Consider the following 18,470-nt stretch of genomic DNA (forward strand, 5'->3'; position numbering starts at 1 on the left):
ACATTCCAGAATTCCCTTTGAAGCAGCCCGGTAAATAGGAGGGCTTTTCCTGAACCCTGTGGAAGGAATTCCTCCTTAGGGAATCATGTCTCTATCTTCACGGCATTTTTAAATACTCTTGAGGTGGCGCGCGTGCATGGAACAGGCCCCCAGGGCCAAACCGCAGACTGGGGAATGAGATGCCCCCCACGTTCCCGTGGGATCCAGCTCTGCAGAGCGCCGGGGGCCGGTCCTTGAGACCCGTGCTCTCTCCCTAATCACGGGGCTGCCCTCTGCCCATGCAGCCCTGCTCACTCTGGCTCGCCCGGGCCGCACACACAGGTCCACCCTGGGACCTGCCACAGGGTGCCCACCAGCTCCCACCTCGAGTCCATGCCCCGAGATGCCATCCCTCCCTCGCCTCCCTCCCGCAGACTCCTTCCGACTCAGCTCCTGTCCCCTCCAGCTCATCTAGAGACTCCCCACGCACTGGTTGAGCTCTCCCTGGCACTCCTCAGGACTCGCTGCTTACCCTCCCATGCTCACTGCGTGTCTCTGCGAGGCTTGGTCTTGTACTTCTTTACTGTGTCCCCCAGGAGAAGCAAAGTGGGGTTGAAAAAGCACATGCCTGGGGGTGGCGGGGGCCCTGATTCAAACTGCAGCTTTGCCACCATGAGCTGTGGGACCTTGGGCAAGCTGCGTAACCTCTCTGGCCCCGGTCTCTTCTGTCTAATGTCATTTAGAAGAGCCACCTCATGGGGCTTGGCACCACAGATAGTTCTCTGTCCTCATCCCAGAAGGAGACACTAAATGAATCCTTCCCTAAGTGGTGTGACTGTGGTTGGATTGCTCGATGCAGACATGCCCAGAAGACAGAGCAAAGCCAAAAGGACCCAGGGCCGTGCTGGTGAGAGAAGACCCACGCGGGGCTGGGGACAGCCAGCCAAAGTTCGCACTGATTTTGTTATGAAAAGCATGTTGCACGTGGATTCAAGATTCATGCACTTGGCCAAGGGCTTCCCTCGGTGGAAACAGCAAATCTGCCAGATGCAAAGTCCTGAGTGGAGGCTCCCCCAGCCCAAACGTAAGCTTCTTCTTATGACCTTAGGGGCAAACAGTATTTCTAGTGAGACACTGCCATCTCTGGGTCGTTCCCCCTGGAAGAGTGTCTGTGGAGGTTTTGATTCGAGTAAGGCGCCGTGTCGGGTGTAAGGAGCTTGTCGTAGGGACAGACCGACCCCACGGCACTCGCTTTCCCCGGGCGGCCCTGCGTGCGGTGCCGGGCCCAGAGCAGGTGCCCCGTGCGTGTTTGCATCGTGAGCCTGGCCGAGCTGACCTGCTCCAGGGCATCGGTGTTGGCAGCAGCCAGCAAGGCCGTGCAGGCAGCCGTGGGCACTGACCCCCCGCATCTGACCTGCCAGCTCCACCCCTTGCCCATGGGTTCCCCGGGCTCCTCGCTGCCAGCCGCAACTGTGCCCAGTCAGGACACGACGGTGGCCGGGGCAGTCCGGCTCCCCGGGGCACAGCTTCTCTCCTTGTAAGTGGCCACCGCCTGCAACAATGACAGGCCTCCCCCCGCGAGCACGTGTCATGCCCTGACCTTGTGATGTCCAGAGCAGGTCGGGTGGCTGTCCGCTGTCCCCTGGAAGCGGTGCCCATGCAGGATTCCAGCCCCCGCTACCTGAAGCCCATCCATGAGCGCCTTCCGACTCTGTGTGCGTGTCGGTCTCTCTCTCTGGGTCTCTCTGGGTCTGTCTCTCCATCTCTCTGAGCCTCTGTCTTCTCTGTGTCTCTCTCTCTGTCCCTGTAAACATGGCCCTGCACTGTTCTGTTAACAGGAAACATGCACTGTCACAAGCATGCACTGTCTTTCGTTTTAAACATCTCTTCAGATGGGAAGTCGGGCCAGCGTATCTGCATCCCTGCCTTAATGAGCCTGAATGCAGAACCACCACCTTGACCTTGCCGGGGTTTTGTCCCGGCACTAACGGCTGTTGCCATTGACCGAGACTTTGCATGCATTTTCCTTGTGAGGGAGAGGTCCGTTCTCTTCCCTGGACACAGGAAGACCATCTGATGCGGAAGGAAGAAAATTGTCATGGAGCCAGGCAATGCATGCGCCTTGAAACGCATCTGTTTTTATTCACATTGAGTCTTTCCAGGTGAACTGAACTAAATCATAAAGTACAAAATGAAAGCAGATTTTCCTTAGCACGGCCATATGGAACCCACGGAGCGCATTCACCACCATGCTCCTGCCTCTTCCCCAGAGCGCAGAGGGTATACTTGCTTGGCTCCAGCAGAGGACAGATCCGGTAGTGTAGGGGACAGGCTTCTGTCATGGGCTGCTCCGGGATCGCCTTGACCATCACACAGTGACTCATGGGCCTGCAGAACTGGGCAACTGGGAACAGGGTAAAGCTTATTAGGTCTTAGGATACCTTTGAGCAGGATACTTTGGAGCATCCTGGGAGCTTTCTGCAGAGCTTGCAACTTACTTGCTACAGACTGAGAACACCAGGATGGGTACCATCAGGGGCAGATCTGGTCCTAGACAGATGTCTGAGCCTGTTGGCAAAGCAAGGACCCTGGAGCCAGTGCATCACAGAGCATCTAGAAAAGATGCCCATGCTAACTTCTTACCTAGTCCTGCCAGCAAGTGTCAGACCAGGCCGGACTGGAGGCTGGCGGTGCCCCGCTGAGGACGCGCCCATGCAAACGCCTTCTGTTTTGCTCTTTTCACTCTGACATGCCCCCTCCTGGTCTGAGGCCACTTTCAGCAAGTTCCTATTAGGAAATGCGGGTTCTTTGTACTTCCCACCACCAGCAACCTCAGTCAACACTTGCTGATTTAAACAAATGAGCATCAGACATTCGGTCCCCAATTCTGGCCCTCCACGTTTAATAAATGAAGGACCCCCTTTCCCCACCGGCCCCCTGCAGTGGTGTCTTGATGACAGCAATTAGGCCAAGCTGCAGAACTCAACAAGCATCTGCTTTCAGTTCCCATTTTTGGCATATTTTCATGAATTAACTCTTGCAGGGGCAGGAGAGTGGTAGGTACCCCGACTGCACTTTGCACTGGCAGGCCATGCAGCAGGTGCGCACGGTGGAACCCTGCATTCTTGGCCCAGATGGTGACCTACAGGGAGGCAACACTCACCTGCCACCAGGCACATGGTGATGAAGTTCACGTTCACTTGTTCACTTACTGAGAGGCCAGGCAGGTCCAGACCAGCGGGAGGGAGCGGGGGAGGGAGCCCTGCCTGTGTCTCCAGAACCAAGGAAGAACAGTCGGTGGATATCTTCCAAATACTAGTCTGCCCAAGGAATCTCCAGCCCACATCAGGCAGTGGAGAGACTTGTCAATATAGAGGAGAAGCAAAGCTTCCCAACTACTCTTCACTCCAGCATCACCAGTTCTAATTGAAATTGGCAGGAGGGACACAGAGTTCTGTGGGACAGAACTGGACTATGACCATTGAAACCAAGATGAGAAGCACATGCACACCCATCAGAGGGCATGGCAGCTCGTCTAAGGTGCTAGAGAGAGGAAGATAGAATGAGAGGATGGAGCTGATGGCAAGAGGCTCCAAAGCCATGTATGGATTTGGGAGAAGGGAGGGAGGTGGAAGAACCAGGTCAGTGGCTTCTAGTAGTTGGGGTAACAGCTTCTGACATGCATCAGGATATTCCAAATCACATTGTAGGAGACGCAGGGGGAAAGATGGAGAATAAGATTGTTAGCTTTCTAAGCCCAGGATGCTAGACTGCAGATAGGCTACCAATAAATTATCAGGCCAGGGAAACTCAGGGCCCAGACGGTAAAGGGAGTTGCTCACCCAGATCAGCACCAGCCATCCTGACTTCTCATCCAGGGCAGTTTTTACCCACCAAGCCACCTCCCACGATTGTAAAAATTTCTGAAAAGAAAGATAATTGTGCATTCCTAACCGAAGAAGCCCCACCTCCCATGCGCTGGTGAAGCAAGGGTTACAGAACAGCCAATGTTTCTGTCCGATTCCACACGATGCAAAAATAGTTGAGTCCTCTTCCTGTGAAGTATGAGAAATGTAATTAAGATTTTTTTTTGATAATTGACATTCCATAAAATTCAACTTAAAGTGATTGACCCACTGGTTTCCAGTATATTCACAAAGTTGTGCAACCATCACCTTGTGTAATTCCAGAATGGTTTTCATCACTCCAGGAAAAAAAAAAAGCCCTATACCCATGAGCAGCCACTCTTCATCCTCCTCTACCCACCCACCCCCCGCCCCTGGTAACCACTAATCTACTTCTGTCCCCGTGGATTTGTCTGCTTGGGACATTTCATATAAATGGCATCATACAAATGTGACCATTTGTGTCTGGCTTCTTTCACTGAGCGTCATGTTTTCAAGGCTCCTCCACGCTGTAGCTTGAATCACTGCTCCGTTTCCTTTTGTGGCTCTGAATAATATTCTTTTGTGTGGAGGTAAAACCTTTTGTTTCCCTGTTCACCAGTTGATAGACACATGGTTTGTTATCACTCTGGGCTATTCTGAATAATGCTGATATGAATATTTATGCACAAGCGTTCATGTGGACACATACTATTAATTACCTCGGGGTCCGTATCTAGGAGTGGAATGGCTGGATCACATGGTAACTGTTGAACTTTCTGAGCACCTACCTCTGGTTTTCACAGTGGCCGCACTACTTTCCATTCCCACCAGGCATGTGTGAGGTTTCCCTTCCTCCCTGCCAACACTTGTTATTGTCCATTTTTTTAAATTTTAGCCATGCTCACGGGTGTGAAGTGACATCTCATTGTGGTTTTGATTTGCATTTCTCTAATGACTAATGATATTGAGCACCTTTTCTTGAATTTCTTGGCCATTTGTATATCTTCTGTAGTGAAATGTCTCTTCAGATTTTTGCTGGTTTCTTAAATGGGCTACTGTTGAGTTACCATTACACTTTTTTTGTTGTTGTTTCATGGACTTTCATACCCAACACAATATCATAATTTCCTCACACAGTCAAAATGCCATGGGCCCAAAGCAAGAAGGGGCCAAGTGCCAGAAAACACAGGCACTCAGAGGCTTCTAGCCAAAAGAAGGTAGTGGAATGAGGAAGGTAAGGGAGAAAAATGAAGGAACTTTATTTTAAAGCCAAAACACTGCCAGGCAGATTACCTAAGTGTGCTTAAGCATGGCTGTGCCATGAGGACAACAGCATGTGTCTCTTCTCCCCAGAGCACTGCAGGATAGAGGTGCCTACACACACAAAGTGCTTTGAGTGTATTGAGAAAGTGCTCATGCCCGTTCAGGCTACTGTGAATGCACAGAAAAAAAATATATATATATATATTTTTTTATGTGTGTATATATATATATATATATATATATACACACATATATACACACAGAGAGAGAGAGAACATATATATACACACATATATATTATATACACACACACACACACACACACACACACACACACATATGACCAGGTGAGTCTTACAGAGAAGGGCCCGTGTCTTACTTAGGTTTAAGACTCCTCAGCATCTTACAAAAACGTCTGCTTTGTAAACAAATGCGCAACCTGAAGATGAGATTTCAAAATCTAGTGTAGACAGTGACCTTTAACACTCCGTGGTTTTGGATTACTGTATGAACACAATGAACCAAACAGCACAACTATTAACATATTTTCAGCACACGTCATTATGGAGGCATTGCTTTGCCCATTTCCACCTACAGTCTTCGGAGGCTCTGATCTGTTCACACCTCCTGGCAGGAGGGACTTTAAGCCGGCAGGTGGCTGAGTACCCTCCCCCTGCAGTTTTTGCATAGCTGGGGCGGGGTGGATTTGTCTGTGTGCCTGGGCTCCTACCCCAGGTCCAACCCCCTGTGGCAGTTAGACTAACAGAACCTGGGAGATCCCAGGAATGGCCAGCTCTGGTCTCCTCCAGTAGGTGGACGTGGCACATGGCTTAGGACCCGGCTCCGTGGCTGAAGGACCCCCAGAACGTCAGACTCCTTTGCAAATTATTTTCCTACAGTGCCCACCTCAAGAAAGAAGGAACCTTTTGGGGCTTCTCATTTTCTGCCCTCCCTAGCTCCTGAGGGCCTTGCCTGATTTGCATCCGGCACTCAATTTGCATCACAAAATACACCAAAACTTCCCTAGACCTACTTGGGGAGGCGGGCAAGTTTTGTTTTTTGTTTTGTTTGGGTTTTTCATCTCCTGCCATTTCTCTAGCAGGTTTCTAGTTACATCCAGATGACACTTAGCTTAGGTTTCATTTTATGTCCTTGACCTGAGGTGCAGCTAGCTCATACCCCTCCTCTGGAGCTCCGGGTCTCTCCAGGATCAAGCCCCCCTCACTGCAGATGGCTTTGGGGGGCAGCCCTGCAAGCCTGGTAGAAGGAGTCATCGTGGCTCTCACGTTAGGTTTCTCTTTACAGTCTGCAGGCCAGACAGCTGTGTGTCCTTCCGTTAGGTGCTCCACGGCGGTTGTTTTTTTCCCTTTCCTCTTCCCCCAAACCCGGAATCAATATTTTGGGAGTAAGGGGGGAGGCGCTGGAGGAAGAGCCCTAGGAGACAGAAGCTGGCAACTGCCAAAGCAGCTCTGATATGTACACGGAACCCTCAAGACTCATTCAGCACAAAGTGGCTGCAGAGGAAATCCTGCTGAGCCCATGATAAGGGGGAAATGGAGTCACTTCCTCACCAGCTGCTTTATTCAGGTAGAAAAAGTCCTCACTTCCTCGCGTGTGCTTTGCTGGCCACCACTCACAGAACCCCAGGCAGCTTGCTTCCCCTTTTGATCTCAGCCAAAGTTGGAGTCCAGAGAATCACTGCCTCCCTGTCTTCAGGGAGAGCTCTCAGCAATTCTCTCTATCTCTCTCTCTCTCTCTCTCTCTCTCCTTCCCTCTCTCCTTTGCTTCCTTTCTCTTTCTCCCAGCATCTTCACTCTTGCCTGGCAATGGTACGATAGTAGGCTCTGTGCTCTGGGACAGTCCTAGAGACTATTGGGAATGAGGCTCACACTCCTTTGTGGCATGCCAGCTCGTTACCATGGGGAGGTCTTTATGTTCCCATAGATGTCCACCAACAGCTTGGGACCTCTGAGTCACCCCCGTCCTGTACAACAGGCACCAATGCTGCCTCTCTTGCCAATGTCCGGGATTATTGCTTTTTTACCTCCAGGCAGCATTTCCAAAGTGTGTCTTCATTTGGCACCAGGAATCTCCCTGGTGGGGGGCGGGCGGTAAATGGTCAAATGACTTTGGAAAATACCAGCTTATCCCTCTCTTGGAGACTCAAAGCACGCAGATAGGGATGATATTCAAAATATTTAACAACCAATATGGAGCAGACACTGAACCAGTCAGAGCCAACGTTGAACATTAGCCCCTCATTGGAAGACACCAGAGACCAATGCAAAAACAAAACAAAACAAAACAAAAAACCACTGAATTTTGTTTTAGCTTGTCATTTACTTGTCTTTTGAACATCCTCCTTTTAAAAAAATCATCTATTAATTAAGATATGTTTGGGAAACCCATTATTTCAGTTCCAGAAACATTTGCTGAGTGCCTAATGTATGGCAGACACGGGCTCCGGGGATCCAAAGATAAATAAGATGTGGTCCCTGTACCCCCAGGTGCTAATAGTTGATCAGGAGAACACAGACATATAAACAGATCATCTTCAGATTATACAGGGAGCAAGGAATAGCTGAGGATTATTTAGCGCAACCTCGGGGGCTTGGAGAAAATGATTGCACCGAATCCTTGAATGAACCCAAGTTCATTTACAAGTGACAGAAGCCGACCAGGAGAACTAGGCTAGGGTCAGAATATTGAGAGCTTAGGTGCCACGTTAAGGAATTTAGACTTAAGCATGGAAGTGACAGATTTGATTCTGATCAGATGACTGCCTGCAGAACGGAGAGGAGGCAGAAGAAGGCCAGGGCACAAGACTAGAGGAGATCAGAGAGGAAATGACAGCGCTAATCTCAGGGACAGACAGTAATGGGGATAGAGAAATGTGGTGGTGCTCAAATCCATGGTGCATATACCACCCTGTCTGATCCCCTTGCCCTTACCTCCAGTACTCACTAGCTTGGCCTCTAGCGATGAGATCCAGCATTGGCATCCACATCTCTTCCCCCAAGGGCTTCCTCTGGCCTCCAGGATCCACTTGTCTTTGTACACAGCTGGCCTAAAATGCTGGAATATTGATGCCTCCATAGGAGCAACCCTCAGCCAGTGAATGGAGGAAGATGGTGTATAAATACCCCAGCTCCCTAGCACGTTAGTGAGATAACAAAAGGTTCATGTTCTGCACTGGTCCCAGTTTTCTCAGCAGGATTAAGCCCCAGGGGCCAACAGCAATTACCTGCTTTGTTAAGGTAACTTCGTGGCTGCTTTCCTCCTCCCCTAGTAGTTTCCTGGGATCATCCCCCAAATAAACTGCTTACACCCAAATCTTTGTCTTGGGGTCTGCCTCTGGGGGAACCCTACTTCACACTGTGGGCTTTACCAATGAACAGGAGAGGGGGTGAAGAAGAGGAAAAGTTCTAGGGGACTCTGAGAGCATGGGTTCCCTTGACAGCATGGACATGGGGAAGGCAGGAACAGAGGCAGGCTTGCTTGAGGGGTCTGTGATAATTCCAGCTGGGGACAGACTAGGCTGCAATGGGGGCCTAAAGGGGACATCATAGGAAGTAACTGGAGTGGGAATCTGGCAGTCAGAGGAGCAGGTGGGGCCGGATATAAAGATTTCAGAGTCATCATCAGAGGGATGGGATTTAAGACCATGAGAGTGAAGGACTTTGGTCAAAGAGAGAAGTCAAGGCAGTCAAGGCAGAAGCCCAGGGATCACTGAGTACCTAGCTGGGCAGGCAGAGGAGGAGGTGCCCATGAAGGAGGCAGAGAAGACATTCGCCAGGATGCAAAGATTTTTCAACCCTCTCTGTGTCCAACATATCAAAACACTCAGTAGATGCAACCTGAGAATCATCCGGTGAATTTAGCCACAAGGATGGTATTGGAGATCTCTGGAGGGTGTTTCTCAGATGGAAGAAGTTTCTAGAAGCAATGTGGAATAAGGATGGAGGGTGGAAAGGAGCAGAGAAGTACAGATAGGACTATAATCAGTGGGTATGCCGGGACAGGAAGCTGTGGTGATTCTCGCCCAACGGCTCCGATTTTCTCAGAGAAGAGGGGCTAGCGTCAGTTGCCAAAAGGGGAAAACACTTGAGAAAAATGGTAGCTATTCAGAATGGTCATGGAAAGGAACAGAGAAGAGATCTGAACCAGGGTCAAGTAAAGGGGTGCTGACCAGCTTCCAGAACTCACTGAATCTGGGGACCACGAGTTTAGAGCAGCCCTGGTCCGCATGGTTGGGCTACTTACTTCAGCAACTCCTGGAAGGCCAGATGAGGCTGCCGCGGAATGGGGTCAGGATGGACGCAGAGGAAGGGCAGGGATAGGAGGAAACAAGTTGAAGGAGGCAGAGAGAAGAACCACCTGCTGGCCAATGTTCTGACCCATTAAGTGCAGGAGGACATAACCCCAGCCCCTGCTCTCCTGCTCCGTCCCATATCTGCTGATCAGTGCGGACAGTTGGTAATTCGCCATGCCTGTCTAGGTTTCATTTGTCTCAAACTACCACAAAAAGGGCTGATGGCTTTCCTGGGCATTGCTCTACCAGTGCGGGTCTGAGCTTACTTGGAGGTTCCTTCGAGCTCAAGGTTCACCTTTTTCTTTTCCTTTTTCTTCCCTAAACCTTCAGGTTGTCAAGAAGAAGGCAACCCATGGAGACAGCGTTATAACCATGAAAAATAGAAAATATCAAAGACATGCCATAGCAGTGTTGGATTTCCTGTTGGCACTATCTGATTTTCTTTTTACTTTCCTCTTATGCTGACAGGATCTTCTGCTTGGTGCAGGTTACAAAATGGCAGCATGCGTTGGTTTCATTTAGTTCAAATGGGTTCATCTCTCACCGGATCGTAGGCTTGTTGAGGGGGCAGGATGATTTCCCCCTTAGGATCTCCCATGGCCATATAATGTCCAGATCCACAGTCAGCTCAGAGATTGTGGAATGTAGCTGAATTTCTAATTTGTTTATATCCAACCAGGCCATGTTAAATTTTCCCAGTGTTTAAGGAGATCTGCGAACCACCATGAGGCAGGGGCCTGACCATATAGACATTGGTTTAGCTGTTACCTGTTTCACTCAGAACTATGTCAAGAATATCTGTCCTTGTAGGGTACAATTTTTTTTTTGTAGGGTACAATTTTTAATGCCTGTGTCCACTGTATGGATGTGCCATAAGTTTACCTAACCAATCATATTTTCAGACATTTCAGTCCTTTTCAGGTGTTAGCTATCAGAACCAACCTGTGCTTTACCATTTTTTTTCAAGATAAATAACTAGGCATGGAATTCATAGCAGAAGGGTATATTTTTAAGGCTTCTGCTATGCATTGCCAAATGCAAATATAATTTATCTTTACCTGGGAGTCCATCAGTTGTGTAAAAATATCTGGGATTCCCCAACCCCCCACCCCATCCTTTTCAGCAGAACTCAGTATTCCTTTCAGTTTTTGCCAATCTGATCCATTTTGTTTCTTAATCTCATTTTATTTGGAATCAGGTTTAAGTGAAACTTCTTGAAGGGTACTGGAAGGAAAAGGAAAATTTTGGAGAGCAGGCTGCCTCAAGGGAGAGGGGTGCGTGCGTGCGTGTGTGTGTGAGAGAGAGAGAGAGAATATCTGGTGGGAGAGGTCCCATGACCGAACCCCCAAGAAGACAGAGGACGCTTTGGCTGTACGCCCTGCTTGGGAGTCTTGAGTCTGGCCTCACACCTCCCTGGCTTAGTTTCTACTCTGCAGCAAGGGCCTGGAATTGGGGAGTCTGGCCTTCGGCCCTGGTGGGCCAGCTCTGGGTAGAACTTGGACTCAGACCATCTGTGGCCTGAAGTCCATGGAGAAGCCCCTCTGCGGGGCGGGGGTCAGCAAAGGGAGAAAGCTGCCATCTCAGAACCTGCCGCACACGTCATGGGAACCGGGCAGCGCTCCTGCTGGTCCAGACGTGAGCAAGGGTTGCGGTGTCCCCTAAGTGTACAGACTGGGATTTTATCCGAATCACATGACGATGGCTCAGGTTCTCTTTTTCCCTCTTTGTTGCTTTTAATACATAAAATGAGCATGTGTTTATTTAAAACAGCTTTCAAACTTAAACAAATAATGACAGACTGTTCAAACAGACTTCGGAAATCGCCCTAATCAGGATGTTTGAAAAAGCAAGAAGACTCTCTATAAAAGTACTTTTAGGACCTCCAGTCCTGAAATCACAGGGTCTGCTTTGCACTTTGCAGTCGTAGATGGGCAACGCTTGGGGGCCCGGTTCAGTCTTGGGGTGGGGGGCTCAAATGACACCCCTCAGACCTACCACCTGACCTCGTAATTTCTGAGGAAGTGTAGCTGGGCAGTGTGTTACCACTTCCCATCTTTGCCCAGAACACATCATGTGTATATTTGCACATTTTAACTCATAACTGCTATAAAAGTGACTAGGCATCTTCAGAACCAAAAGAGGACTCCTTGGGGGGAGGGGGGCTGGCAAATTGCTCCCGTGAAAGAGCAGACTCAGTAGACCCCCTGGGGGGCAGGGCAGGTTTAGGAGCCATGTGGCAGGTTTGCAAGACGGCAGACCGGCGCAAAAGTGAACACAACCCCTAGTTCACATTCGAGGCCACATTTACAAATGGCTTTGAGTCGCCTACGTTAATCTTCACAGCAACCAGTTTTATGGGCAAAATAAATGAGGCTCAGCATTGGATCATTTGTTCAAAGTCAGAAGCAATAAAATGTCAAAACTGGGATTTCACCCAGACCTCCTGCCCCAAGCCCAGAGACATCCCCAGACCCCTGGGGCTGCGTCAGCAACTCTGTGCTCATTCTTTGGGTCAAGAGATGCTACTTTAGCTCATCTCAGTCCAGAAATTATGTTTTTTCTTTATAATGCACATCAGAAACAGCCCATTAGGTCCATTAGAAGTGCAGTTATTTACATGAGGGGATGGTGGCTGGGAGAGGGAACCATACGTCCCCAGAGTGGCAGGGATATTTGGAGAGGCGTTTCTTCTGCCCCCCTGGCATCAGAATCATGCACCAGGTAGACAGGGAGGAAAGGCCAGCCCCAGTTTGTCTCCACTTCGCCCACTTTCTCAGGATGGCTCCACGGCCAGGAAGGTCAGATGACAAGGGGCTTAGTTGGTTTCCCGTCCTGCCACGGGAAATCCCATTGGTAACTAAAGGAAGGCAGGGCCTGGCCATCGACCCTCTCAATGTCAAGGCGCGTTGCCTCCAGCGCAGGGATCCTCAAGGATTCCGGGCATCGGCTGCAGTGGGAGGCTCTGGCCTGCCCAGGCCTTGGAGTGAGCAGCATGGAAGGGTGGGCTAGGAGCTGTTCGCAGCTGTGTCTCTGGGATCCTGGGATGCACTTTACAAGAAGCAGAGTTTCTCCTGCTCATAAATCTGTCCTGACCCCTTCCTGCCCCATTTATCCCTGATTATATATAGGGAAAGTATGTTCCTGGACAAGCAGTCATGATTGTTACCTTGGCTTTGTACTGAGAACGCTACACACGTATTTCATTTATGTCTATTGCCTTGCTTTTCTCAGGCTCAAATTTAGAAAATGTCAACAATAGATTAAAAAAAGAAGTAAGCCCTTGCGCCCTCTCCTGGTAAAAGTTAATGTTAGTACGTCCGCAAGTACAGGGCACCCACTTGCTGGCGAGCAGTTACTTGTGCAAGGCTAACTAACTAATGTTGGGTTCATCTGACCAAAGCCATTGACACATGAGATGGGCCATTAGGTTTTCTGTGGCCCAAGATCAGAATTTCTCCTAAACTTTTCTTCACAGTTTCTCAGCCTCAGTTCTGCTGGCACTTTGGGCTGAGGACTATCGTGTGCACTGTGGGATGTTGAACAGGTTCTCTGGCCTCTACCCATTAGATGCCAGCAGCACCCCTAACAAAAATGTTTCCAGACATTACTAAGTGTCCCCTGGGGGCAAGATTATCCCCAGTGAGAACCACTGCCTAAAGCCTTGTCTGACTTTTATAGAAGGTGTCACCAGTCAAGAGAGTGAGAATGCCTCATGGCCTACCTTTTCGTGGGGGACAATTTGTATGACTGATCAACGGGGTTCATTTCTAGGAATTTTCCCCCCAAAAGCAACTTAGCAAGTAGACAAGAATTCATATACAAAAACCTATCATGATATTGTCTACTATTGTAAACAAAAAAAATTAAAGAGGATAAAGATTCAGTTAAATCAGGGATAGCATATATGAAATGGAATACTAGACAGTCGTGAAAAATAATTGTGTAAATCTATATTTAATGACATGAGACGTTCCCCTAATGATGCCTTAAACTCTCACCTTCAAGACCACTCCTCAGAGTCCCAGAGGGTGTTGCATATTGAAGGAATAATTTCCAACAGACAGAGTAAGCATCAGGTGAAGCATTAGGCCAAAGAATTCAAACCAATAAGTGAATTCAGAAACCTTTAAGTGCCAGTTGAACCTACCTGTACCAAAACCATGAACAGCACCGGAGAGACCTGGTCTCTCCCCGTGAGTAGTGGCCTTAAACAGACAAAAACGCTGAACATTGTCAGAACCACCTCCACACAGCAGTGCAACAAAATAGGAGTATCTTACCGACTCACATGTGCTCTGATGCCACACTGTTGGGAGTAATGTGGAAGTAGGTCTTATTCTCCTCGTGCCTGAATAACTCATACCAAGTGAAAAGAATTTCATTTACTGATTTATATATTCAGATATATTTAGAGAGTTGTCCAACTACTCATTGGACCCAACAAACGTCTCCCAACAAATCTAAGAAACGAGCATACAGTCCAATCCCAACTCAGTCCAATCTGAAACCATCCAAAGAACTTTGCTACGACTCCAATCGTAGCCCTTGCAGACCTGACTTCCATGCAGCAATAAGAAGGGAAGAGAGGAGCCGTCTTCCTTCCCCAGGGACCTGTGTGTCCAGTGACACGTAACTGACCATAAGTGACCACGTGCTTTGCGAAGTTCACAACTTGAGTTAAATGCAGGGTTGTGGTCATCCAGCCTGGCCACTCCTGGAGGGGAGAGAGCCCTGTTGTTGACTTCAGAGGCTAGGCATGCCACCAGGGGAGGCCACCCTGCTGTGTCCACCGCACCAGCACCCTGGACAGACGGAGCACTCTCACAGAGCTGCTGTGAGCCGGGGGAGAGCATTGGCAGACCATAGAACACAGGTTTGGATCTGGGTTCGAATCCTGACATGGCCACTGGTTAGACAAATCCCTTCACCTCTGTTTTTCCCCCCAGTTTTTCCCCCTCCCCTTTACAGGACAGAAGCAAATAAAATGACTCCATGATACTGGTGTGAAGAATAAATAAAATAATGTGTTCTGGGCATTTATTACAAGCGCCTGGCAGATAGTAAGCGTTCCATACTTGGTTGTTATTTTAGGAATGGTTATGCTAGCTAAAATTGCGAAGCCTCCAATATTTCTGCCTTTGTTGTTTTCTTTTTCTCCTTGGCACTTAGCTATCTGATAGCACACTCTCTGATACACTTATTTTGTTTACCGTCTATGGCCCACAAGTAGATAAAAGCTTGGTGAAGTAGGAACTTTTCATCTCCTTTGCTCACCGCTGTGTCTCTGCAGTACCTGGCCCGTTAATAGGATCCCGTGAATACTTCTGGAATGAGAATTTAAAAAGTGGGTCTGATTCACTGCCCCAAAATAGTGTTTTACTTTTCCCCACGTCTGGTCCTCAGGCCGGATGCTGCTCTCTCCGAACGCTGGCATCCCGTGTTCTCTCTCTAATTCTCTCTTTTTTTTTTTTTTCTCCCCGTCTCTGCCCCTGCAGGATGCCTTTGTGGAACTGTACGGCCCCACCATGCAGCCTCTGTTTGACTTCTCCTGGCTGTCTCTGAAGGCGCTGCTCAGTCTGGCCCTGGTGGGAGCTTGCATCACCCTGGGTGCCTATCTGGGCCATAAGTGAAGTCAGTAGGCCTGCCACAAACAAATATGCAAAAGGTTCACTAAAGCAGTAGAAATATATGCATTGCCAGTGATGTACCATGAAACGAAGCTGTGGTCTCTTAAAAACGAAACATAAAACAAAACAAAAACAGCTTTCAGGCTCAGCGTCGAATCAGCTATTTACTGCCAAAGGGAAATACCATTTATTTTTTACATTATCAAGAAAAAAAAAAAAGATTTATTTATTTAAGACAGTCCCATCGAACCTCCTGTCTTTGGAAACCCTACCACGAATTGCCAAGCCTGTGCAGCTCCACCTGGATCTCCTGTGCCTATAAACACGGATTTGTTTTCCATGTTGTTGGCTGGACTGACTCACCATCTGAAGAGCAAACAAACTGACAAAGGACTTGACTGTTCCAGAAGCCGGGTGTCTGGCTGCTGGAGTTTAGGAAGAAGGTGTTCATTTTCCTTGCGTTGATTCGCCCTGGGGGCTGCGATACGAAGAGAGGGAAGGCGGTCGGTGGGAAGTCCATCCTTCCCTGGCCTGAAGAAAAGACAGCATATGGCTCACATGGTACATACCCGGTTGGAAGAAAAAACTGGGGAACTTCAGATGGACTTGGTATCCTCCGCCAAGATTTCCACACCGAAGGACAGTGATGGGGAAAAGCCGTGAAACCATAGGAAAGTATTTTTTTAAGCTACCAATTGTGCCGAGAAGCATTTTAGCAATTTATCCAATAGCATCCAGTACCTTAAGCCCTGATGTGTATATTCATACATTTTGGATCCACCACCCCCCCCCCCCCCAAGTACTGGCTCTGTCTGTGTATGAAGCAGAGTCCTCCAGAATGCGAGGAGGCGAACGTCTTGGTGACTTATCCAGAAGCATCAGGCCGCCACAAGTGCCTGCGTTTCCCGAAGAGGCCACAGTCTTGCCCCGTTCGGAGGCCTCGTCCTGGAACTGAGCCTGGGCACTCGCGGGCCTGCTCGCAGGGTCTTCAACAGAGCAGCGTGCTCTCGGAATGTCTGGAAGGTGACAGAGCTCAGAACCCCACTGTCCAGAAAGAACAGTCGTAGGCCTGGGCCCTCCGGCCGGGCCCCTTGCCTCGTGGAGCGCGGAACCTGGAAGCCAGGGCTCTTAAGACGTTTATCACTGTGGAGGGCAGGAAACAGAGGCTGTGCGCCCTTCCCTGCAGAGGGAGGTGGCTCCGCGGCCACCAGGAGGGAACGCTGCGGCCTGTGGGCGCCGTGTGGCCGCGGCGCGTGCGCGCTGGCTGCGCAACTGAGAGCGAGGCTCTAAATGACTTTGGGGAAAGTCCTAAATCCTAAAGGAAGCGTTGAAATGAGGTGTCGTGGATTAACTGACCTATGTCTACGGAATTAACGATGCAAAACATTACTTTGTCATTGTAGGTTGGGGTTTTTTTGGTTTTGTTTTTTGGAAAACCTGACAGGGGGTGGGGGGGGAGTTCCAGGTGTGGAATGTGGGAATTCTCTGTACATCCTGGGGCATTAAAAAAGAAAAAACACACACAAAAAAAAATCAGTGGTGGAAACTCTAGAGAAGTAGTAAAGAAGTGAAATCGCCAGCGAATAAACTAGAAAATATTGTTTTCAAGCTTAGAATCAGCTTTGAGACATTCATGGAATAACTGTGGCATTATTGCATTATATACCATTTATCTGTATTAACTTTGGAATGTACTATGTTCAATGTTTAATGCTGTGGTTGATATTTTGAAAGCTGCTTTAAGAAAAGATACATGCATCTCAGCATTTTTTAAAAATTGTATTTAGTTAATGGCCTCTACACTATTCGTTAGCAAAAATTTTCATTTTTCTATTTGGGATTTTTGTCTCAATTCTTTAAAAGCATTTCTGAGAAGGTGAGATAAGCCCCGGGTCTCGGCTACCTGAAAACCCTGGAGCATACTGGCCACTGTGGAGCTTTGCTTCAACCGAGTTATGTGCATTTCCACGTCAACAGAATTGTTTATTGTGAAGGATGTAGCTGTTGTCCCTTTGACCTTGTTCCGTGAAGGTTTACCAGTCCCTGGGCAAATCAGAATCTAACGCATTATTTAGGCTGACATACATGTTTGGTTAAACCCATGAGATTCATTCCGTTGAAAATCCAGACGGGAAATGACCAGGGGATTAAATTCTGGCCATGATGGTTTGACCTTCAGAGGGTTGCTCTGTGTGGTCTGTTTTGACAGAAACCCATCTAGAGCACTCCTGCCGTCTTTCCACGGGGCCCTTTCGTGGCTCTCCTTCATATTCTTCCTGAAATGTGGGGGCGCCTGTGCCCCACCCCAAGAAGCAGGAACCCCATGGTATGAAGCCAGACCTCCCTGGCAGGCCTCAGGGAACAGAATGATCAGACCTTTGAATGATTCTCATTTTTAAGCGAAATACTATTTTATGAAAGGTTTACATTGTCAAAAATGATGAGTATAGAATATCAAATCCTGTGCTGCTACCCTACCAAGATCATTTTAGTGGAGTCAATTTGCAGTACACTCCAAGTGGCAAAGTCCTCCAAGCTGCTTTAGAAGTAACAATGAAGAACAGAGACATTTTTAATATAAAGCCTGTTTGTCTTTTGTTGTTGTTGTTATTGTTTGTATTGTTCAAAGGCAGAGTATTCTAAAAAATGTGTATATATATAAAAAAAAAAAAAAGGTCATGGGGGCTAACTTCCGGCTGGTTTTCTTTTGCTGTGGGGTATTGTTACCTGGTTTTAATGATAAATGTGCCTGGCCGCCTGACCCCAAAACTGTACAGTATGGTGGCTCCACTCGCTCTAAGAGTAGTTGATGTTGCATTTTTCTTGTTCTTAAAAACATGTTAGAAGCAATGAACATATATAAAAACCTCAACTAGTCACTTTTTTTCTCTTGTCTTTCAATGTGTCGGTTATTTTGCGATCAGACGCAACAGAGAAGCATTCCTACCTCTTCCGTGTTAAGAAGGGATTCACGCCTGCATTTGCTGTCAGCGTGGTGTATGTGTTGGCCAAGGTCGGGGTTAAATAGAATACAGGCATTTTCCAAGTGGGGGTCAAGAGCTCTAAAGAGCCACAAGGAGCAAAGCACCCAGGAACCACCTTGGTACTCCCAAGCTCTCACTGCACAAGGCAAGCTGAAAGAGGTCGAATGACAAATGACATGCTCCACAGCACACAGTTCATCTCAGATTTGGCAGTGGCTGAAAATTCTTGTAGGTTTAAGGTTTGAAGTCAAGTCACATTTCAAATGAAGGAAGCACCTTGCTGTATAGTTCAAGCAAACAGCCCCAACGTCTTCTGCCCCAACCTACTTATCTCTGCATCTTCAGATATGACCTTCCATTTAGATGTGACTTCTGTTTCATTAGTAACTGTTGATTGTTTATCATCCGAGGACCTAGT

At 48.3% G+C, this 18,470-nt stretch overlaps 1 protein-coding gene and 1 long non-coding RNA gene across 4 annotated transcripts in view; one reads left to right on the plus strand and one right to left on the minus strand.

Annotated features, from left to right (window-relative positions):
- Positions 1–17,947, plus strand: part of BCL2 (BCL2 apoptosis regulator) — a 169,873-nt gene extending 151,926 nt beyond the window's left edge. Inside the window, exon 3 of the mRNA XM_072821333.1 lies at positions 14,937–17,947. Within this exon, the coding sequence (XP_072677434.1) occupies positions 14,937–15,071 (135 nt within the window). The 3' untranslated portion in view covers positions 15,072–17,947. The remainder of the gene's footprint in view (positions 1–14,936) is intronic.
- Positions 2,089–6,942, minus strand: LOC140630680 (uncharacterized). 3 transcript variants are annotated; one of them, XR_012028422.1, is made up of 5 exons: positions 6,701–6,942; positions 3,822–3,902; positions 2,623–2,766; positions 2,478–2,547; positions 2,089–2,383 (listed from the first exon to the last, which is right to left on the minus strand). It is a non-coding gene; the product is annotated as an uncharacterized lncRNA (long non-coding RNA). The 3 variants fall into 3 exon arrangements; XR_012028426.1 differs by lacking the exon at positions 6,701–6,942 and adding an exon at positions 4,586–5,254; XR_012028421.1 differs by lacking the exon at positions 6,701–6,942 and having other exon boundaries at positions 3,822–4,216.
- Positions 17,948–18,470: the final 523 nt, after the last annotated feature.

The sequence above is a fragment of the Canis lupus genome, chromosome 1 (assembly GCF_048164855.1).
Source record: "Canis lupus baileyi chromosome 1, mCanLup2.hap1, whole genome shotgun sequence".
Lineage (NCBI taxonomy): Eukaryota > Metazoa > Chordata > Mammalia > Carnivora > Canidae > Canis > Canis lupus.